Source organism: Phalacrocorax aristotelis, chromosome 8 (genome assembly GCF_949628215.1).
Source record: "Phalacrocorax aristotelis chromosome 8, bGulAri2.1, whole genome shotgun sequence".
Taxonomy (NCBI): Eukaryota; Metazoa; Chordata; class Aves; order Suliformes; family Phalacrocoracidae; genus Phalacrocorax; species Phalacrocorax aristotelis.
Genome location: NC_134283.1, coordinates 39,961,049 through 39,982,162, shown reverse-complemented (window position 1 = coordinate 39,982,162; position 21,114 = coordinate 39,961,049). Strand labels below are relative to the sequence as shown.

At 53.4% G+C, this 21,114-nt stretch overlaps 1 protein-coding gene across 2 annotated transcripts in view; it reads right to left on the bottom strand.

Moving 5' to 3' along the window:
• FLT4 (fms related receptor tyrosine kinase 4) overlaps positions 1-21,114 on the bottom strand; it is a 60,472-nt gene that overhangs the window by 14,913 nt on the left and 24,445 nt on the right. For both annotated transcript variants that reach the window (XM_075102715.1, XM_075102714.1), the window contains exons 3-15: positions 16,643-16,917; positions 12,321-12,433; positions 11,263-11,425; positions 10,877-11,016; positions 10,009-10,177; positions 9,105-9,222; positions 8,314-8,465; positions 7,381-7,543; positions 5,407-5,551; positions 2,741-2,849; positions 1,340-1,699; positions 944-1,090; positions 127-258 (exon numbers count right to left, since the gene is read on the bottom strand). In XM_075102715.1, the coding sequence (XP_074958816.1) occupies positions 127-258; positions 944-1,090; positions 1,340-1,699; positions 2,741-2,849; positions 5,407-5,551; positions 7,381-7,543; positions 8,314-8,465; positions 9,105-9,222; positions 10,009-10,177; positions 10,877-11,016; positions 11,263-11,425; positions 12,321-12,433; positions 16,643-16,917 (2,186 nt within the window). The remainder of the gene's footprint in view (positions 1-126; positions 259-943; positions 1,091-1,339; positions 1,700-2,740; positions 2,850-5,406; positions 5,552-7,380; positions 7,544-8,313; positions 8,466-9,104; positions 9,223-10,008; positions 10,178-10,876; positions 11,017-11,262; positions 11,426-12,320; positions 12,434-16,642; positions 16,918-21,114) is intronic.

The window sequence follows — 21,114 nt, the reverse complement described above, 5'->3', positions numbered from 1 at the left end:
TGCCACCAGCAAGGCCTAGGGGCTTTCACTGCCTCTCGCTGCCTGGTGTCACAGGGAAGAGGCATGGGACCTTGGCCACACTCCTACTCCCCGCTTCATCCCCAGGGGTGTCATGGCTGCTGGTACCTTCCACAGAGACACTAGCTGAGGAGTTCACACAGCCCTTAGCGTTGCAGACACTGCACAGGTAGAGCCCCGCATCCTCTTCCCTCACCCTCTGAATGCTCAGCCTCTGGTTGAAGTCTGCCAGGTCGATCCCTGTAAGGCACAGAGGGTTGTGGTGGTCACTCATGGGGTGGGGGGGAATTCGTATACTGGACTAATTCAGGCTCAAAATAAGGCTCCTATTTTTTGTCTGGTTCATTTTAGATGGCAGAATGAAATTGCACCAGCTGGGAGAGGCTCCCTTCTGTGGCCTGATAGACCCAGAAATACCCTGGAGGGGCCTTCCCCAGGCAGTGTATGGAGGGGATGAAACTCCCACAGACAACGCTGGATGGGGAGGATGCCCAGGCAAGTCCCCCTGGGGGATGCAGTGCGTTGAGTTGCTGTGTCAAGCTCTGCTTCAGCTCCAGGACCTGTTCCTTTCCCTCTGCAAAGTGCCTGGATACTTCCCATATTCCTTCCATGGGATCTGGGTTGGTCCCTGCCTGAGGAGAGATGACAGGCACTGTGCTGAGAGTAAGAAGATGAATGATTTGTCTCTCTGCTCTCCATCTGAATGTACACACGCACAGACAGTGCTGAGCCAGGCCCTAGGGCACAGACTTGGCCAGTGAGACTGCATCAAACTGGGATAGAACATGATTAAAACCAGAGTTCAGCCATTTCAGAGAATGGGTGCCTTTGCCTGGGCACAGCAACTCCCAGAACCCAACAGGGTTCAGCTCTCCAGCCACCAGACATGATGTCCTGCCTTTGATTCACCCCCAGCCCACTGTACCTGATACTTCTTCCACCAGTTTCTCGTCTTTGTACCAGCTGATTTCAGGAACGTGGTTGCCGTCCACCTTACAGCGCATCTCTATGGAGTCGCTGACGTTCACCCAAATGTCTGTCAGGTTCTGCTTGAGCCGGGGGATCTCCAGGGCTGGAGGAGCAGCACAAAGAGGAGGAGGGGAAAACGAGAAACTGATTGATCAAAAGAATATCTGTGTTCCTGGGGGTCTTTGGGCCTCTGACCCCTGCTGGAGGGTGTCTTGAGAACCCAGGTGCCCTGCCTTTGCCACCTTGAGTTTAGCTTGCTTGCGTGGCTTCCATTGGGGATGGACCGGGAAGCTGATGGCAGCAAGAGCACCAGCTCTCCTCCGTCATTCCCGCCTGCCCTGCGGACCCTCACCCTGCACAGAGATGTATTTCTTGTGGCAGTGCTTCTCCCGGGTCTTCCGGTTCTGCACCTCACACACGTAGTCTCCCTCCTCGCCCAGGGAGATGTTGGGGATGGTGAGCAGCAAGGTTGCATCGTTGGAGTCAGGCTGGAAGCGCAGCTCCCCCTGCATCTTGGTGGCATAGTGGTGGACATTCTTGCAGTCCAGCACGAGGGGGTTGCCCTCCTCATCATGGAGCTTGGAGAGGTTCAGCCGATACCACTGCAGGTTCTCATAGGTGTAGTTGTCTGCATTGCAGCTCAGCTGTAGGTCCTGCCCCTCTATGGGCTCTTCTGAGGGTTGGGACTCAATCTCAAACCCATCTGGAATGGCTTTCAGGAAGGAAATGAACATGTGAATGAGTTTTCATGGCTGAGCTGCCAGACACAATGAAATTGTCTCCTTGAGCTCAGCTCTCTGAGACATACTCTGTCCTCAGCCAGGGTAAAGGAAACCAGTCTAGAGCAGAACTGTGACATGCAAACTTCTAGCAACAAACAGCTTAAGCCCAGTGAGTGCTAAGGGATATGCTGAAGTCCCAGGGTCAGATTAAGATGTGGTCACAAGTGAGGTAAGTCTGGGAGGTCTGAATTAGGCTGCTACTGCTCTGAGATCAGCTGCAGCATTCTGGGTTGCACACATGCCTGCTTTCACATGTGCAAGCAGTTACACAGCCAGGCCGAACAACTGCACATGCAGAGCATTACTGAAGCAGTGATTAAAGATCTCCTCCACAAAAGCTGGTGGCTCTAACAGCACAGGTGCTACCTATGAGGTCCCTGAGCCCAGGCTTCTAGGGTCTGTCCTCTCTGGCATGAAGATAAGCCTCTGCTGTGCCCTTGCCAGACTCCCTGTCCCCAGCGGACAGGGACAGACTCCTGCCAGCACGGGGTACCGCTGGCAGGAAGTTTATGCAGCCCCGTATGGGTCACAAGTCCAGCCCACACTGCTGGGCTCTGGCTTCTACAAACTCAGCTTCCTCCCACCACCAAAATCCCGTGGGGACCCTGCCTGGGAGTGGGTCAGTCAGTGCCACTAGAGGATGCTCTTGGATCAGGCACATCCCCAACCCAGGGAGGTGCCTGGGCCTGAGCCAGGAGGACCTCCCCAGCCCAGGACCTGCCAGGGCTGCTCCAGAACCCAGGCTCATCCCCAGGTCTGCCTGCCAAACTTTGCCTGCGCTATCTGCTGCCAGGGCTCCAGGCTTTTGCCACTCAGCAGAGCTCTGGGGTAGCCGTGCTTTCCTGCTGGCTTCCCTGGTTGCTGTTTAAGGTGCAAACTGTGAATGACAAGACCCAGCAGGTCTAGAGGCCTGCTTATTTCAAGCAGAGAGCTCGGTTGATGCAGGTGGAGGGGATGTCCGCAGTACTCACTGGTCACATAGAAGTAGATCAGGCGCTCATCTCGACCCACTTTATTAGAGGCGATACACTTGTACATGACTGAGACGTTGGCCTCCTGGATGGCCAGTTTGCTGACTGTCTGATGGGGGAAGAGAGCATAAGAAGGAGTTAGGAAGAGCAAGGGGGATAGAGAAGTAGGGTTCTGTGCTCTGGCAAACAGCAAAACACACAGCAAGCCTGGCCCCAGGCAGCAACTGTAGACCTGGGAAAGGGTTATGCAAAAATAGCCACTTATTCAGTAGCCCTTTGTGCATTTCAAGCCTCATCTGCTGGTTCTAGCAACAGCAATATAGTTTTATTCCTCATCTCTACTCCTTTTTACAGAGCCCAGCCAGTGTAGGTGCCTCTCCATGGGAGCAAACTCCTTGCTAAGCCCCTCGGGTCACCACAGGGACAGGCCTGTGCCCAGTAAGGGGGGCATGAAAATGATGCAGGGCTGAGGGTATGGCTAAGCTCCCGCCAAGCTTTATAACACTGGGGAGAAAGGGAAAGGACACCAAGGCTTTGATTCCCTGAGCCCTCGGCAGTGGAGTGACTGCTCAGTGTCCCGCGGAGTTCAGTGGACTTTACAGGTCTGCAAGCATTCCTTTTATCCATAAGGGGAGATCAAACCTGTGAAAGCATCCTAGCTCTCACCAGTTCAGGAATATCTGTCATCTTCTCCCTTTAAATTCTAAGTGGTCCTAAAAGCTTCCTCCTCCCTCCCTCCTTGCAGCAAGACATGACTAAGATTGGGCAAAAAGCCAGGCTGCTGTCCTGGGGCCATGGACCCAGGAGATGCTGCCTCCAAAAAAGCCAGGAGAGGCAGCTGGGGAGTAAGGCTGCTCTCCTCCTCCAGGCTCACACTGCACACGAGTGAGCTGCCAAATGTGTTACAAGCACTCCCCTTAGAGGAGATCTGCAGTTTGAAGCACAGGTTTCTCCTCCCTCCCAGTTTAAATGACAAGGTAACCGCATGCAAAAATCCCTCTAATGAGACAATGTTTAAAATGCAAAAATTTTATATGTTCCTACAGGGAAACTACTTTGCCTTTACTATTCATCCCGTAGACTTTGGGAAGCATTTCCGTTCTAAGTGGCAATGTACTAGCTTATGTTAATCAGAATGAACAGTCATTCATTCAGTGCATATTCAGTACAGCTGAAGTGACCTTATTACTAGTACTTTCGTGCATTGCCTTTTCCGTTTCTTGGGGTTATTCAATACGGCTGAATTGCTGGCACTTTTGTGTGTTGCCTTTCCTGTTTCTTGGGGATTTTCCTTTTAATCTGCACTGTTACGTTTGAGTTGGAGTTTCTGGATTTGACATCATCCTGCTGTCTGCAGTGCACAGCTGGTCTTTCGAGACAGAATAAAAAACAGGGGAGGCCGGTAAGACAAGACAGGCTGAAAGGAGGAGGAGAGGGAGAGAAAGCAGAGTTCTGGATGTAGCATCCCACTGCAAGTCGAAGAGTTCTCTGGGCTGCACAACCTAAGTTGGACCTCCAGGACAGTTACAACCAAATAGATGGATTGAGGAGAGAGCTGAGAACAGGAGGAAGAGAATGAGGAAAAAACGGAAAGATCAAAAGGGACCAAGATGAGAATCACAACTGGAGTGGCACACATGGGCTTCTCACCCAGAAGAGCCTACCACCCCTGCTCGCCTCCCCTGGGGGGACACCAATCCCTGCCTCTCTTCGGCTGCTCTGGGAGAAGGAGGAGCATCAGCCCCTGCCACTCTTTTGGCAGAGTGGTGAACTCCCGGCCAGGCAAGGGGACGGGAAGTGCCTTTGGAGGTGTGTAGGAAAACAGGAAGTGACTTTCGGAAATGGGGGCCCATTTGTTTGTTCTGCATCCCTCTGTGAGCGGCTGGTGCCCGACACCAGTGGGAACAGGAACCCCGTCATGGTGCAGACCTAACTCTGGTGGCTAACAGAGAGACAGAAAGAAACAGGCAGCAAGCAGTGTCTGGGTGTTTGCAGGTCACACGCTGCAATGAGGGAGAGATATTCCTTCCAGAGAGGAAATGCTGTGAAAGAGAAGTGGGCTCTGTGTGGCACACATGCTCTCACTCACAAACCTGCAGAAGAGGGACGCCAGCACCTCCATACCACCCTCGCCCCACTGGGATTGGGACAGCTGGATGAAATGCCCCGGCACACATATATGCATGTTCCCAAGGCTAGAGATGTCCTGGTTAGTCCGTGACTCCCGCTGTCCCATCCCAGCTGCCCAGGCTGCTCTGCAGGGTTTCATCTCCCAAAACAGCTCAAGCAGGAATGCTCAGAAATGGCATGGGAGCCCCCATAGCACATGTCCCCCATGCCCTCCCTAGCTGGGTGCCCTGCATTAAACAACCACCAGCGTAAACCCCCCTGTGCAGTCAGCCCCAGCAGGAGCCTCTCTGGACGCAGGGTAATTTCTCAAAGATGACAGCCCTCCCTCGCCCTGGGGCTGCCTGGTACTGCGGGGTCCTGGAGCTGGGAAGGGCTGCTGATGGTTTACTTTAGAAGCAGAGGTGTGAAGCCCTCCCCAAATGTCTCTCTGCCAGGCTCGTTTCTAGGCCACTTTTTCTGGCTGATCACAAGGGCCCCTCCAAGGTTGCCTGTCTCCAGCTGCCCACTCCAGGTTGGGCTTAGGGCTACAGCCTCACCTTGTTCCGCCCCTCCACGAACTCCACCCAGGTGTCAATGCTCTCGATGGGGTTCACCGCATCCTGCTGTGACACATCTTTCCAGTCCTTGCACTCGGGCATCCGGTCCCGCTGATGGCGCCTTGCTGCCCGATGCCTGCTATTGCTAATCCAGCATCCGGGGAGGAGGAGGAGAAAGAGGAGAGAGATGGAGAAAAAGTCAGCTAGGAAAAAGGCAGCAAAAATAGCTTTGTGTCTAAGAATTGATGCCCCTTTTCCTCTACCTCTGTAACATTTCCTGGGTCTTTCAGTTACACAGTTCTAATGTGCTTTATAAGGGTCCTCCATAATCACCAGTGAGACAAACATCTATGGATCTGAAAATTGAGACAGGGAACAGATACTGGTGTCCCAGGCAGTGTCTTCACCCCCCAGGCCTGTGGTTTCATCCTTCCCTGCTAAGGGTGGAGAAAGGCAGGAGTGAAATTGGTTCAATGTGTGCCTGGGGCACTTCTTGATGCTGCTTTGCTCAGCAACAGAGACTTAAACCTCTGCTGGGACTGTGGGTCAGGGATGTTACAGGCTGGCTGGGTGCTGGCCTGGAGACTAGACCATGCAGCACCCAAGGGTGTTCCTGCTGCCCCTGATTCAAAAAATACCAGGAGAGAAACATCCCAAGTAGAGATACTGCTGGTGTCTTACAGGGGCATGGTGGTACCTCTTTGGGCTGAGACAGGCAAGCAGGGAGAAGTGCCCAAATCCGTCAGGGACCTGGCATGCTGCAGCCTGCAGGGTGCTTCTGAAATGCAGGTGGGGCAGGGAGATGGAAGGGTCTGCCCAAAATCTAGGGTGGGAAATGTGGAGGGAGAAGGCTTACAGTGACAGGAAAGCAAGGGGTGGCTGAGCGCCCAAGAGCAGTGGCAAGGGTGCGTGCTGGCAGCGCGGGGCAGAGTGCTTGGTGGGGCGAGCACACTGGCGAGCTGTGTAAACAACAGGAAGCTAGAAAGAAGCCTCCTGCATCCTCTGGAGCTATGCTAGGCAAAAATACGGTGGCCTTGGGAGACAGTGCTCATAATTCATGGGCCCCTCTGCTTCCTGACAGGGCCACAGTGCACTTGCATGCGATGGAGAGCTCTTTGGCGTCCCTGGCTCGGCAACAGCCTGCACAGGGCTGCAGGACCTGGCTTCCTCCAGGCACCCTGATGTCCTCCGCCCTGACTGCTCTGGCTACAACTCCCCAGCATCCCTTTTCCTTCTTCCTGTGAGACTGCCACTAAAAAATGCCACTGCAGCCCTGCCTGGTGCTGCCCCAGCTTCCCAGGCCACGGGCAGTGGGCGCGCACCCTTCCTGCCCACCTATTGGCGCTGCCTGCACACTCTCCTGGCAAATCATCCCAGCAACTGGCAGAGATCCAGCGCTTCCCCTGGATTCAGCAACTCTTCCCGCATGCAGCAGCTCTGCTCCCCTGCCTATGAGCACTTTTGCTTCCATCATTACCCAGCAGAAGATGAAGGACCAAAAAAACAACAGGGACCTTAGGGCAAGAATGGTGTGAACCCCAGCTGCTGTCTCTGGGTCTCACAAAGGGCCTGTGACAATATCTTCTGCAATCTGCCTCCATTTCCCCATCAGCACAGTGGTCTGTGGATTTATTGCAGGTGCTGTGAGGAATGGCTGCGCCATGGACATCCACCGCCAGATGCAGATGGCTGAGGATGCAGGGGAAGCTGTGGAAGCCCTTGGTGTCTGGGACCAGCCAAGCTGGGCAAAGCTCCCACACAGAGCACAGGCATCTCCAGCAGGCTCCACTCTGCCTCTCCACAGGGTCAGTGGGTGCACGGTGCTCTGAGCTATCAGTTGGTGCTGTCCTCCTCTTGCCATGTTGTCGTTGGGAGAGCAAAAGTGAGATGGGGTCTGGGACACAGCCACGATCACAAGGATCGTGCCATCTGGTGGCCTGGTAAAATGTGGGTGTTGGAAGAAATGGCACTTACAGGCTGCGTCGGGAGAACATCCGACAGGGCATCCATGGCCTCCACTGCCACTGGATCGCCTCCGGTGCTGGGATGCCATAGACTGTGCAGGTGAGGGCCTGGGGGCTCCTCCGGGAGTAGATGCTTGGGGAAGAGGCTTCCTTCTCATGGATGCGCGGAGGAACTGTAAGGATCAGAGTGATACAGTGAGCGACCACAGGCTCAGCCGCTGGACCCAGGCCAGGCACAGCCCTCCCCAAGCCTGCCTGTAGAGACCCTGGACACTAAAGCACTATGGCTCTCAGGGCAACTCCTGGGGAGCTGAGGCCTGCAAAGCAGAGCAGGTTATACTTAGGCAGATTCAAGTGATGTCATTTCTCCTTCCTCTGCACAATGTGACTGTCTGGATGCTGCAGGGCTCAAAGCACTGTCTGGCAGCCCCCAGCACAGGCCTACAGAGCCTGCTGGACACAAATCTCCAAGCAGCAGTGCCCTTCCAGCACTTTTTTGTGCTGGCGTCTAGCTCCTGCATAACAGGGACCAGTTTCTGCCAGGGCAAAACTCCCTAGGAGCTTCCCATCCAGAGGAACTGCTCCAGCTCCAGGCTTCATGTGTGTTGCAGGTGCCCTGCCCTCAAGCCCACATCAGTACATCAGTCAGGGTCACCCTCAGCAGCATCTCCAACTGCAGCTGGGAGATGGCCCCTAAGCAAGGACATATCCTGTCCAGCATGATGGAGCCAGGAGCAAAACTGTTCTGTATCCCCCAGACCACAAGCAACCAGCCCCACTGTAACCAAAGCATCCCTCAGCAATGGGGGAGAAAGAGATGATGCAGGCACCAACTGCTTTAGCACAGCAATGGGCACTAGGTCTCAGAGCAGCCCAAAGGCTGGGGCCATGGGCTCAGCACTCTCCCCCAAGCCCAAGCCCCAGCCCTGGCCCCCTCCCTTACCATTGACAATTAACTGGAGGCTGATGCTCTTCTCCAGCCCTGCCAGCCTGTTCCGCAGAACCAGCGTGTATGTCCCAGCGTGCTGCTCCGACACATCCTTGATCTGCATTGAAGATTGAGATTGCTTGGGAATTAGCTTCCCGTCCTTGTACCTGCAGGGAGGCAGAGAGAAAATGCAGCCATGGGGAGGAAGTGTGCCATTGGCAGCTGGGCAGGAGTTTGCTGGTCCCCACTAGAGCGCAATCAGGGCACCCCTTGCCAGCACTGGAGATGTCTCTGGAGAGACCCCTGGGCTTTCCTTGGACCCAAGTTATGGGTCTGCACATTGTCTCATATAGATGTGTGTGGGATCAGGGATGTTGTAGCTCTGCCCTGAGCAGTCTGCACGTGCAAACTCCTAGCTCCCAGCCAGCTCTGGTGGAAGTGCAGCACAATGTGGTGCACAACCTGGCCCACTCTCTCGCTCCTCTGGGCAGCTGTGATCCCCACTGCAGGGGGATGAGGGGCAGCTCCTGTGGGAGCTCCATTGGTCCCCTCCATACAGTGCAGATCTGCCAAGTCAGGACAGGACCGTTGCTGTTTCTCCCCCAGACCTCACTTCCTTCCATCCCAAGCTGTGCAGGTGACAGTCAGGGCAGGTGGGAGAAATGGTTCCCATGGGTGGGAGAAAGTGACATTTGGGACAATCTTGGCCACAGAGGGACCTAGCAAGGAGGCCAGGCTAGGCTTCCCTACTTCGCAGAGGGAAGGAGGAGAGGAGAGGGTGGCTCAGGCTAAGAAAGGTGCGTTACCACTGGAAGTCTGGTGGGGGGTAAGCCACAACTTTCACCGGCAGCTTCACAGCTTCGTCTCCTGCAGTGGCTTCTATCACCGGGCCCTTCCTCCACTCCACGTTGATGAAGGGTTTTTCTGCAAGAAAAAGGGTGAGCATGGAGGAGAGGAGGGCACAAAGGGTCAGGCTGTCACCAAGCTCTGCTGCTTTCCACAGGGCCTGACAGCAAGGACCAAGGAAGCCGGGGTGTTGTAGCAGCACAGTTGAAAATGATTACTTCTCTGCAATGCTGAAGTCAAAATAACCAAAATCCACTATTGTCCCATCTGCCCATATGACCTCCAGCCCCTCTTCCACATCCCTGTCCCTAGGAGGGCTCCCTCCCTGGAGCAGAAGGGGAAGAAAGGAGCGGGTGCCAGGCAGGGCCAGGCAGGCCGGCACAGTGCTACAACTCTGGCAAATGAAGAGCTGCCTCTGCCTCGCTATCGGGAGCCATCGGGGATGCAGGGGGGCTGTGCTGCCCCCTGACCTTCTGCTGCCAGGATACAGCTGCCCAGTGCTGACAGTGTCTTATGCACCTGCAGCTGGGTGCCTTCCAGGCCAGCCATGCTGCAGAGACACTACATCTGCTGCACAGCCGTGAGACCTGTGTGTTCTGCCATCCCACTGGCATTTGGGCCAATTTGGTGTTTGCATCTCTCTCTATTGTCATCTTGGCACCTTGCTGAGTGTGATCGTGCTCCCAGTGTGACGCTGGGGCACAGAAGGGCTGAGGGACTGGAGGAAGGCTGGGTCTCACAAAAGCAGAGTGGGGTGGAGGTGCAGGAGTCCCTCTACTGAACTTTGGGCCAAGCACTTCCTAAGCAGTCTGGGGATTGCTTGGCTCTGGCTGCGGCTCTGCGAGGGAACAAAATGCGCCATACCGTGCACAATGACATCGGTGCTCTCCTCCAGCATCTGGGCGCCGTTGGTGGCAGTGCACGTGTACTTGCCCAGGTCCTGCTGGCTGACGTTGTGGAGGGTCAGGATACTGGAGAGCTCTGTGTGCGTCTGCAGGGACCGGCGCTCAGGCTCCATTACTGCCCGCTGTGTCTGTGGGAGACCACAGAGAGAAGGGGATGAAAGACTTCAACAGGATAGGGCTGTACAGATGGGCTCCTCGTGTCTGCGCTTCTTGCTGACCAGTCCTTGCCTCTCCACCACTGACTGCCATCCTCAGGGACGGAAAGGTAATGAGCCTTACGCGACTGACCACCTGAGGATGGGGTCGGAGTTTAGCACACGTTTTGCTCTGATCTGCAGCCCAGTAACCAGGCTGGGAGCCCTGCAGGTATGTGAACAGAATGATGCTGCTGTCAGGGGACTCCTCCCTGAGCTCTCACTGTTCACAAGAGCCAGAGGTTACAACAGGGGAAAACAGCGGGGAAGGGAACCCCTTGCAGGCTCTTGATAATCAGGGCTGTGTGGCTAGAATAGCTCCTTTTAAGCCAACAATGTTTGCTCTGGACTTGCACTGGTGGAAGTGAAGCCAGCGTTTGCCCAGGAGAGCCCCAGAGCAGTAACACCTCGGCAAGGAGGGTGCTTTCTGCCAGGAAAAGGGGGTTTCCCTCTGCCTGCCCTCTGCTACAGGAGAGAAAAATGGGAAAGCATTCTGGCCAAGATGTTCAGGGCACAGCATGGTTAGGATCATTGGCCCTGCTAGTGATGCCAAGAAGAACAATGAAGGGGCAGGGGAGGATGACTCAGAGGGAAGTGGTTCAGTGCACAGGGAGCCACTCTATTTGCTGGTACCTGTTTGCCAGGGTAAGTCCACTGGAAGCGGACGCCGGAGTTGAACTCAGCCCACACTGTGCAGTTCAAGACCAGCTTCTCTCCCACTAGCAGCTCCATGGCTTTCTTGGGATACAGCTGGATGTCGTACAGCTCACTCCCTAATGTGGAAAAGGCAATGAAAAGACATTTCTGATTATTCACTCTTTGACTTAGACTATGCAGTTACAGGAGGCTTGGGTATGACCTCCTGCTGCTTGGTGTATCTCTGTCTGGCACGCAGCAGAGGAGATATAAGCACCATGCAGGGTCTGTGTAGCTGAAAAGGACCATAACAACCCCATGAGCCACACTGATGGACTTTAGAACCGTCCAAACAGTCCCCCTGCACCGTCCCAAATCTTCACCTGCTATATGGATGATGAAGAAATTGGATTTGAAGACCTTCTTGTCAATGACAGTCTCACACTGGACGAATAAGGAGTCCCTGATCAAGTGTGTGGGTACCTGCACTCCTTTCTTGTTGTCCCAGAAAGTGCTTTTCCCGTCAGGCTGGATGAGGGAATTTTGCTGGAAAAAAACATTTTGCCAACTGAAATACGAGGGTAACAATGCTCGCACCCCACCCCTTCCAGGCGTTGCACTGGCTAACATATCCCTTTTGTGGGAAGTAACGGTGCATCATCATGCTGTGCTGGCCTCCTGCCCTGTCCCCCTGTGGGTTTGTCATCTAGGAATTGTGGCCTCCCCTATACCCCGAGCAGTCGAGCAGCCATATCCTGCACCACGAGTCTCCCCATCTGCAGAGTGGGCCAGAGACTTCCAGGAATGGAAACTTATAGAGATAGCTAAGGAAATTGATGCTGATGTCCCGAACACCAGCCCCACCGGGATGAGTGCTGACCTTGGGGGTAGTGTCCTTCCCGGGCAAGGGAAAAGCCCCTGGCCCCCAGGGTGTCCCTGGAGGCCTTTGTACAATAGTAACACTCATCCTGGAAGGATGTATTTGCATTGTAAAAAAAAAGAGAAAAAAGAAAAAAAAAAAAGAAAAAGGTCAAGCAAACTGATAACAGAGTTGTTTTTAGCCATCAGCCCCAGGGCTGCAGCCTCCTCCCTTGCAGGGATGCTGACCACCTAGAGGGTTCATAGATCACAGAGACCAGAGTAAAGGGGGGATGCTGTGGGGATACGGGATTAAAACAAAGTCTTGTTTTGTTTCGTATCGCTCCAGGGAAGAGAAGCAAGGTTGGCAGGAAACCTGTGGGGTCTGCCCCAGGGAACTGGACAGCACAGCCTCAACCAGCAAATAAATGAGGAAGCCAGTGGTTTGAACTTTCCATGGAAAATGTATCCCATGCTTTTTCCATTCCTGTCAGTGCCTGTCCCACTTCCACTCAGGTAATTGCAAATGCAGAACAAATGCAATACATGTCGGTCCAGAGTCTCCCACTGGCCGAGCTCTCACCGATATCAGTGTGACGTTAAGATCTGGGATGGACACGAGGCATGGCACCCAAGTGTTCTCTTTCTTGCTGATGAGGAGGGTCTCTGGCTTGTTGATAAACGGCTGTTCAAAATCTGAAGAGATATAAGAACAATAACTAAACAGGGGCAAGAAAAGAACTGTGAAGAGGGGCGAACCAGAAGAAGAGGCTTTGTGACTTTCTTTAACACACCATGAGCTTGCCAGAGGGAGTGGTGTTGGGCTGGGTGGCCTCATCTGCAATGTGCAACAGTCAGAGGAGACACCTGGAGCTCAGGAATGCAAAGGGAGCAGCCGAGGCAGGCGCCTGGGCCAGCCGGCTCCTCTGCACCAAACACCATACCGGTGGAGCGGCACTTGTGTGACATTTGGGCAGTGCTGGAAATGACCTCCCCTTTCCTGCCCCCTCAAGGTCTCTGCCTGGGTATGACCCTTTGTGAAACTGCGGGTCTCGTCCTGGGCTCAGCGCCTGCCCAGCTGGTGACTCTGCGCGGCCACACGGCAGGGACGGTGTAGGGCTGTGCCCCCCTGGTGCAGTGGCAGGCAGCGTGACCTTCCAGGGCGAGGAAGTGATCCGCAACGGAATGGTATGCAGATGTCATCCTGCAGCCATCCCGGCCGGCAGATAAACAGATGAGCTGAGCTTTCCAGGGCTGCCACCCCACTGCCTCCCAACTGCTCTAAGTGCAAATATTGACAGGAAGAGCAAAACCACCCAAAATTAGTCAGTGAAAAAACTTAGCAAAGGCCAGGGGCGTTACACTGAACTCAATGTGAAGCTAGCACCAAGAAAGAAAGTGTCTGCAGAAGGGGCTGCCCTGTCCTGCTCAGTATGTTGCCTGTGTCAAGCGTGAAAAGCCCAAGTGGGGCTCCAGGGTGGAAGGGAGTTGATGGCAGTGTATAAAGGAGATGTGTTGTGGCCATGACCCATTGTGCCAGGCACCGTCCAGACACAGAGCGCAAAGATCAACCTGATCCCAGAGAGGTAGCAGGGTAACAGGGCAGCACAGACCCCGTTTCTGGTTCTTTCACAGATACACTGGAAAGAGCTGGTAAGACCAAGATGCAAAATACACTTGTATCCCAAGCCACGGCTGGCCAGAGAGTGGGAAGGGTGAGGCTTGTCTTGCAGTGCCTCATGCCAGCTGCTGCTGAGGCACCTGCTCATCTGTCTGCTTAGCAGTGCTTTTGGTTTGAGTGTTCTTCTACTCTTTGGACTCTCCCAAACAAGGCATAGAATCAGCAGCCCCCCAGGTTGACTAAATGGGATGAAGACAAAATTGGAAGAGACTGGCAGTGCCTTACTGGTAGATAATTTCTTCTGTAGTATCAGCCCCTGCCTGCCCATATCTACAGGGACACATGCCTCACAGGATGCTTTGAGTAGAGACTGGTCCCTAGTGTCTCCGACGTCTGGTGGTGTCAGCATCTCGCCTCTGTAAAAGTCATGTCTCTGGAAATGTCCACCCATCACGTGGTCATGATTGGCTTTGTTCATGGAAATTGTCCCCTGGGTGAGGGGGGCTCCATAAGGAGGTGGTGGGTCCCCATCTGGGAGATGTGGGGCTGCCCCAGAGATCTGCTAGGGGAGATTTTATGGCTTCCAGTATGCTGGAATCAGACCAAATGATCCCAGTGGCCCTAAAAGTTACTCTTTACTCACCTGGATTGCAGCTAAACCATTGATTTCAAGGGACTGTAGCATGAAGATGTCTGTCTGTCCAACCTTAGACTCTTTCCCTCTGCTACCCAACCCCTAAAGCTGCCCATCTAAAATGACAAGTCAAAGATTAATTTCATAATGATCCCCATTTGGGGATCCTGCTGTTCAAATCACATTGGGCCCAACCCAATCCAACCCAGTGCTCCCACTGTTAAGTGCATAAGGGAATTCCTTTAATTTTTGATCTATAAAGCTGTTGCTTCAGCAATAATCATGCTGTAAAGACCTGTTCTGGGTGAAGTGCTTTTTTCTACAGCTTAGGTGAAACAAGCCATGCACAAGAAATGTGTTGGTCAGCTCTTATGAAAATACAGATTGCCCAGAGAATTCTTATCTTTATTTCCTGTGGTTTTGTGCTGCCACAGGATTGCTGTCTTCTGAAATCACAGATTTGTTTGTGAGTGTGAACATGTTCCTCATTCCCCTCCCAAGCCATGGGCACGTGAAAGGGAGGAGGGGCATGGCTGCCAGAGGTAAGAGACTATGAAGTCCCCTCCAAGCTCAGATGGCAGCCAAGAACTAACTGATTTACTGGGCTGGCCCTGCTGCCAACGAGCTTGTGATTCATGCACTAACTCCCCTCTCTGACCACATCACATATTTTCTGTAAGGCTGTCTTAATGGGTCAGATGGGAATAATTTAGCATCTTCTTCATTAATATATGCTAAGCCTCATGAGATGGGGGCTGTACATACTCTATTCCACCCTGATGAGGCATTCTGTATCTTTACAGCACTATCTGTAGCTGTAATAAAATACACACCTAACCAGACACATGGGAAATGAGACATATGCGTGGAGAGTTCATTTGAGAACTGAGCTGCAGGTAAAATACAGAAGAACCCATTTTTCCAGCCAAGCACAGATATTTTGTTCCTGGCAATTCCACCAAGCTCTTAACATGAGAAATGAGGTTGATGGATAAATCTGTGGTTTGATCATGCTCTCTCCAAACATCCCTGACACTTACATCAGCCCTTCCAAACTCTCGAGGGATGGTCTCACATTGCAGCCCAGTTCAGCAGGAACAGGCAGGGCTTTATCTGAATGTCCTGCAATGGCTACGGTTACTGTATGCCTGGATTTTCCTGACATGTCCCTTCTCCGGCCTGAAAGCCTGTCCTGTCTGGAAAGGGGGATTCTGAGGTTTCCTGGATGTTTGATAGCCATAACAGGGCACAGTCTGATTGGAATGAGTATGAACATGTGCACAGCAACACTGCGAGGTGTTGGCTGGATCTGTTGCACACACGCTGTCCACAGGCACTGTGAGTCCCATGGGCCCTGACAGTGTGAGATTTATTGCCCCTAAGCTACACTGCATGTGCACGCTTGCAGCTCTCTGGTAAACAGGAGAGCCATTACTGAGCTGGAGATGAGGCTGGAAGTGAGAGAAGGTGGACAAGGGGGCAAAGAAAGCAGCATTTGCTGGATCACCCAGAAAATCAGGCTCTTGCAAATGCATTCCCTGCATGTAAGCCTGTCAGGTTGTACTTACTTTCAGCCTGTGTAAGAAGCTCTCTGCCTCCATCCCCATACAACACTCTAGAGTGTCTGAACATCCCTGTCCAATGTATCTGGGATCCAGGGAAGCTCTGTCCCATTTTAGGATGGGCAGCAGAGCCCACAGCAAGAGTAGGCAATTGCCCAAACAGACCCCAGTTCCTCTCCAACAGCTGCCCAGCTTTTCTGATTTGCGCCTGCATTTTTCTCTGCATAGTTGCAGAGGCAAATTTGGCTTTGCTCTGGGACTTCTGAAAAATGCATCTTGTATGTCATGACCTGCTTGGCTTGTGACAACTGCACCAACTAATAAATGGGGGTGGAAAGAGAAATAGCTCAGCCAACTGTTTCCAGGGGACAGCGCTCGTTTATCTTGCTGGAGTGTGCTGTGAGCAGTGGGGGAGATGGCGGAGGAGGAGCCCCTGGGGCACGGAGAAGCTGAATATTGGCCCCGCAGCCACTTGCTGAGCTGAGGTTCTAGCTCTAAGCCTGGTGGACATCCCGCCTCCTCCAAACTTGTCTTAAAACCCTGCCTGTGCGGGCAGCCCCTGCGCAGGCAGCATGGAGAGGAGGCATCTGGGTCTGCCATGGTGGAGCAGCTCCAGGCCCATCCAGCCTGGGGACAGGAGGCTGCCCATGGCATGTTTGTACCACTCCCCCTCTCCCTCTCTCAGTCTCAGCTTTACGGAACATTATCTCCCTAGCCACTAGAGTTTCGGAGAGCCCCCAGCTGCCCAGAAGCTAACTCTTGTGCTTTTTTTAGCAGTGGAGTGTCTCTGAGGCCTGGCTCTCACTCCTTAAATTCCTGCATTCCAGCCCGGCTGGAGTGATGCCCCCAGGCTGGGTCGTAATTGAATCCCAGGCGCTGCCGCCATCCCCAGAGGTAGAAGGATATTGGTTCCCTGGAAGTGCAGGGAGCCAGCCCTTGGCCTCCTCCCTGAGCCTGCAGCAGCCACGCTCTGCCCTGGGAGGCCAGGGGACACGCTGGGCTTTTTACTCTTTCTGACATTATGCTGGTGCATAGGCTGCCCCTGAGATCCCCTAGCCTCAGGGCACACATCACTGGATGGCTCTTACCTCGTACAAACACGTAGGCGCTGACTGCCGTTGTGCCCTCGATTTTGGCATCAATGTACTTGTAATAGCAGCGATAGTAACCCGTGTCGTTCGCCTGGGTCTCTGTCAGCACCAGGACTTTGCAGTACGGCTTCGTGCCAGTCCCCTCGCAGTCTTCTTCTCGAATTGCCCGGCCACTGCTGGGGGCTGCCGAGGCTGCAAACTCAGTCTCCTTCTCCTTCCCAGCAGGGTCCACCTTGCCCCCGGGCCACGACCACTCCAAGGGGTGCTGGCCTCTAGACACGGGCAAAAAGCAGAGTTAGCTTTGGGCGGAGCAGGGTGAACGCGACGGGGATCTAACTGTCCTGTGTGACTCTGTGCACATCTGCACATGGTCCAGCCAGCCACTGCTCTTGGGCTGCTGCATGGAGGAATGGCCATCCGCTAAGGAGAAGAACAGGCTAGAGGAGATGGCAAACAGCTTTACTAATTGCTGGGCAAGCCCAGGCCCGTTCCCTTCCCCGGGGCCACCTGTCCCACCATGCTAGGCTGTAAGATGTCAGCCCACTCACAAGCAGGTCTCCCCCTCCCATGACTTAGTCCTACTGGTACTGTTGCCAGGACAGGGAGCCACACAGGGTCCTGAGGGAAAGGCTCCATTTATTCTCTACTCCCTCTCATTATTAAAAGGGTCCAGAGCTATTAAGAAAACACATGGATGTGTTGAGTTCCCTTGGCTCAGTGCAGCTGCTGGCTGGGGCTCGTGGTGTGATGAATGGAGTGGGAAGGAGAATGAGGGAAGGAGAGCAGACTGGAAAGAAAACGAGAAAGAGAAAAGCAGGAGGGAGTCAGGGATAAAAGACAGCAAGGAGAAAACAAGGGGAGGCTCAGCTGACCGCCTTCTGTCCAGCTGCCAGCTGTTTCCTTCCCCGCTGCTGTGGGAGGGGGTCCCTTGCACCGCACAGCACCCTGCAGGCCCTCTGACCCCCCTTCCTACCTCTGCAGAGACACTGAGCTACAGACACCCCTCTGAGGGCACGACCACAGAGCCTGTTCAAAGACAAACGGAAAAGTCCAGAAACTGCAAGGAACCCCAGGACAGAGCATGCACATGTGCTTTTATATATACCTGAAGATCTCCAGAGCAGGAGGCTTGCATATGCACGTGTACGCACACGCACGCGCCACCATAGCTTGCTATAACTGCACTTGTTTACTACAAACAAAACAAGCTTTTATTCCATGTTGGAAGTTTCCTTCTGTGAAATCAGAGCCCCTTTCAGAGCAAGGCCTAGTCCCCATTTGAAAGTTTGCCAGCGTAACTGAAAGTCACTTAAGAATGTGCAAAAAAAAAGGAATGGGAAAAAAGAAGACATCGCAAGAGACAGCTGTGGGGGTAAAATGGCCTTTTGTCAGCACCATTTGCTCTGTTAGGGGAAACTGGGTTCATCTATTATGCAAGTTGGGAATAGGCATGTTGGCACATGCAGCTGCTCTGCCAGGGCAGCTCTGCGGGCAGATGCTTTTAAGTGCAGCCAGACCGTGACTGTCACCAATAGCTGGATCCAGACAGCAAGGAGGAAGCGAGATAAGGTGCCATCAGAGGGCACAATGGCTCAGGCGCAATGAGGACAGGATTTCTGTCCAAGCATGGGGGAAAGACCTGCCCCTTTGTGTTTGTCTTCAGCAGCTGGTTTGTCTTCCTGCAGACTTTGCTCTCTTCCAGCTTCCACTGCCCAGCTCACCATGGATGAGTTCAGAGACAGTGTGCTGCACTCTCCCTGTGTCACCAAGGACAAGGGCTCTGGAGGCGGTGACGTGCCCCTGGGGACAGCCACGCAGTCCCTCTGACCCAGCTCAAACTTCTGCATTCACTAAAAATGCCATCACTGCCTGAGGCAGAACTGGAAGCACAGCTCAAGCCGCGTGTGTCCGGGAATCATGGCAGGCTTTTCCAAAGGATCAGAGTCTCACAAACACTTCAATGAAAAAAAAAAAAAAAAGCTTTGAATTTTGAGTTTTTCTCATCCTATGCATGTACAGTGAAAACTAATAGTAAATCTGATCACCAAATCCGTAACACCTGGTGGCCTCTGTCATGCCCATTGCTGCGCTGCACTGGGCACAGGCCGTGAGGCTGGACCCCTCTCAACCCAGAGCTGAGAGCGTCAGACCCTGACTGAGCAAAGGAGCCCCAAAGCCCACTGCGTTTGCACAGGCATTTTTGGCACTCCATGTGGAGCAGGGTAATTGTACAAGTCTCCAGCGTTTCCGCTTTCTGTTTGTTTACCCACTGGGATTTTCACGCATTATCAGATCCACTTGTTTTATTAACCATCAAGGCTAGCAGTAGCTGAGTGACACATATTTATATAAACACGGATGGGCCAGTACAAACAGACCTGACAACCAGCCTGCGGGCAGCTCTAAACCAAGGCATTCCTTGCATCATGTGCTGCTTGACCAGATTCAGTGGGGACACAGAAGGAGTAGGCATTGGTATGAGCCCAAGTTAGCATCGCTGGTGTGTAAGAGGACCAGAAGGCAGGGATGAGGGCAGGCCAGGGTCACTTGGCTTTGTTTCTGGATCTAACCTCTTCTGCATTTGGGGAAAGGCTCAGGCAGCAGTTTTGGATGGTTCCCTCCCTCCGATCTGTCACCTTCGAAGATTTGTTCCTAAGTTGTTTTCTTTCAGCTCTCTGATAATGTGTCTTTGGGCAACAGAGCCTGCTGATGCCAGATGGAACCAGATGCACAGTAGGCTTCTCCACAGCTGTTTTCCTAAATCTTTCCAGGACAGATGCTCTTCAAGGGAGACATCGCAATTAGCACCACTTTTCTTCAATCCTCTTTGAGGCTCCCAAGTGCGGTATGATGGGCAAAGCTGGCTGTGGCTTTGTGGCTTATCTGGGATAAGACAGATCCCTCATCAGCACCACAGAGGATGTTAACAGCAGTCACACACGTGTAGGAAAGAGCAGCAGGTGTTGTGTGTCCCTGGACACTGTTCCGGAGCAGCCACGGCGTGGCATTGCCATGTCCTCGGGCGCCTTCAGCCCTGCCACGGTGCTCATTTCCTCCATGGGAGCCAAGAGGGCTCCAGGGTCAAATACTTCCTCTCTGCCAGAGTAGGGTTTGTGCATCCACAAGCATCTGCAAGTCAGCTCTATTAAAAAGTCACTGGGCAGCAAAGGACAATCTTGCCCTTCTTTTTCTAAATACCATGCCTGGATGACGCTCCCTCTCCACTTGAGTGCCCAGGACCTGCAGGATGGGATGGCACAGCCAGGACCAAGTTGATCCCTCCAGAGGTTTCTGCTGTTGTGCAGCCAGCTTCTGTGGGTTCTGCTCCAATATTCATGAGCCGGAACAGCACAAGCTCTCTGCTTTTCCCCACTGCAGGCTGCCGAGGGCATGAATGCAGAGATTCACAATGTTCTTTCCTTCCTTCTTGGGATGGAAGCTAATAAAAGATGCACTGTCCGTGCGGGCATCGGCCCCTTTGCCCTGCTCTGCCACATACTTAGATTGAAACATCACTGGGGCTCTCAGCCAGCCCTGGCATGATCTGTATTTTGGGGAGTGCTCCTGGAGCGGTCCTTTGCTCTGTCTGGACCTCTCAAGGGTGCGTTGCACTCTGTGACAGGGGGAACGTGCCTGTATGTAATGCCATTTGCAAAAACAGAACTGCAGCATCTGGTGGCTCCTTGTGGTTGTGCTGTGTCTCTGGGTCTCTTACGCATGCCCAGCTCCAGAGGCATCGCATATCCCATGACCTGGCACAGACTGTGGTCACTGACAAGGCTAGGTGGGCTGTGGAGAAGGAGGGGGGCTGCAGAGCTGTGGGTGTGTGAGATCCAGACTGCTACAAGGCAGCCTGAGAGCGCAGCCAGCTGCGGGACTCTCACGCTTGGTGGGTGAAGCTTGAAAGGTGTCCGGGGAGTCTCACGCGGTGGGTTTTGAGCTCAGCTTTCTGCTGCAGCAGTGCTTCCAGCAGGCCCGTACTCCTGGCTCCAGGGAAGCGCAAAGAGCAGCCAGAGGACATTGTTCTCAAGTGAAGACCAGGGTCAAACTGAAGCCACCTCCAACATGATGCTCACCAGGGAATCCCTGAATCCTGGATTTGATTTTGTATTTGTTTCTGCCCTACCCTGCCCCACCACACTCTCCTTTGCCTGTTCTCTTGGTGGTCTGCATGTTTTTCCCTTCAGCTTCCATCAACACAAGCCAGGTCTTCCCAGGGTGGGCGATGGTCCAGAGGAGAGGCTGGAGAAGCAGCTGGCTGTAATTAGAGATCCAGGGACCAGAAAAGATTGACTTTTTATTCAAATGAATTAATAGTGTCCCACAGTCAAAATTCTCTCCTCAAGACATTAGACAAACACAGGCTTGAGAGCTTAGAGGGAGAATGGGAACCTCTGAGCCATGCAGGAGATGCTGAGACTTGTCTACCTGTGGGTGGTGTGAAGGACCCTGCACAGTCCCAGGGAAGC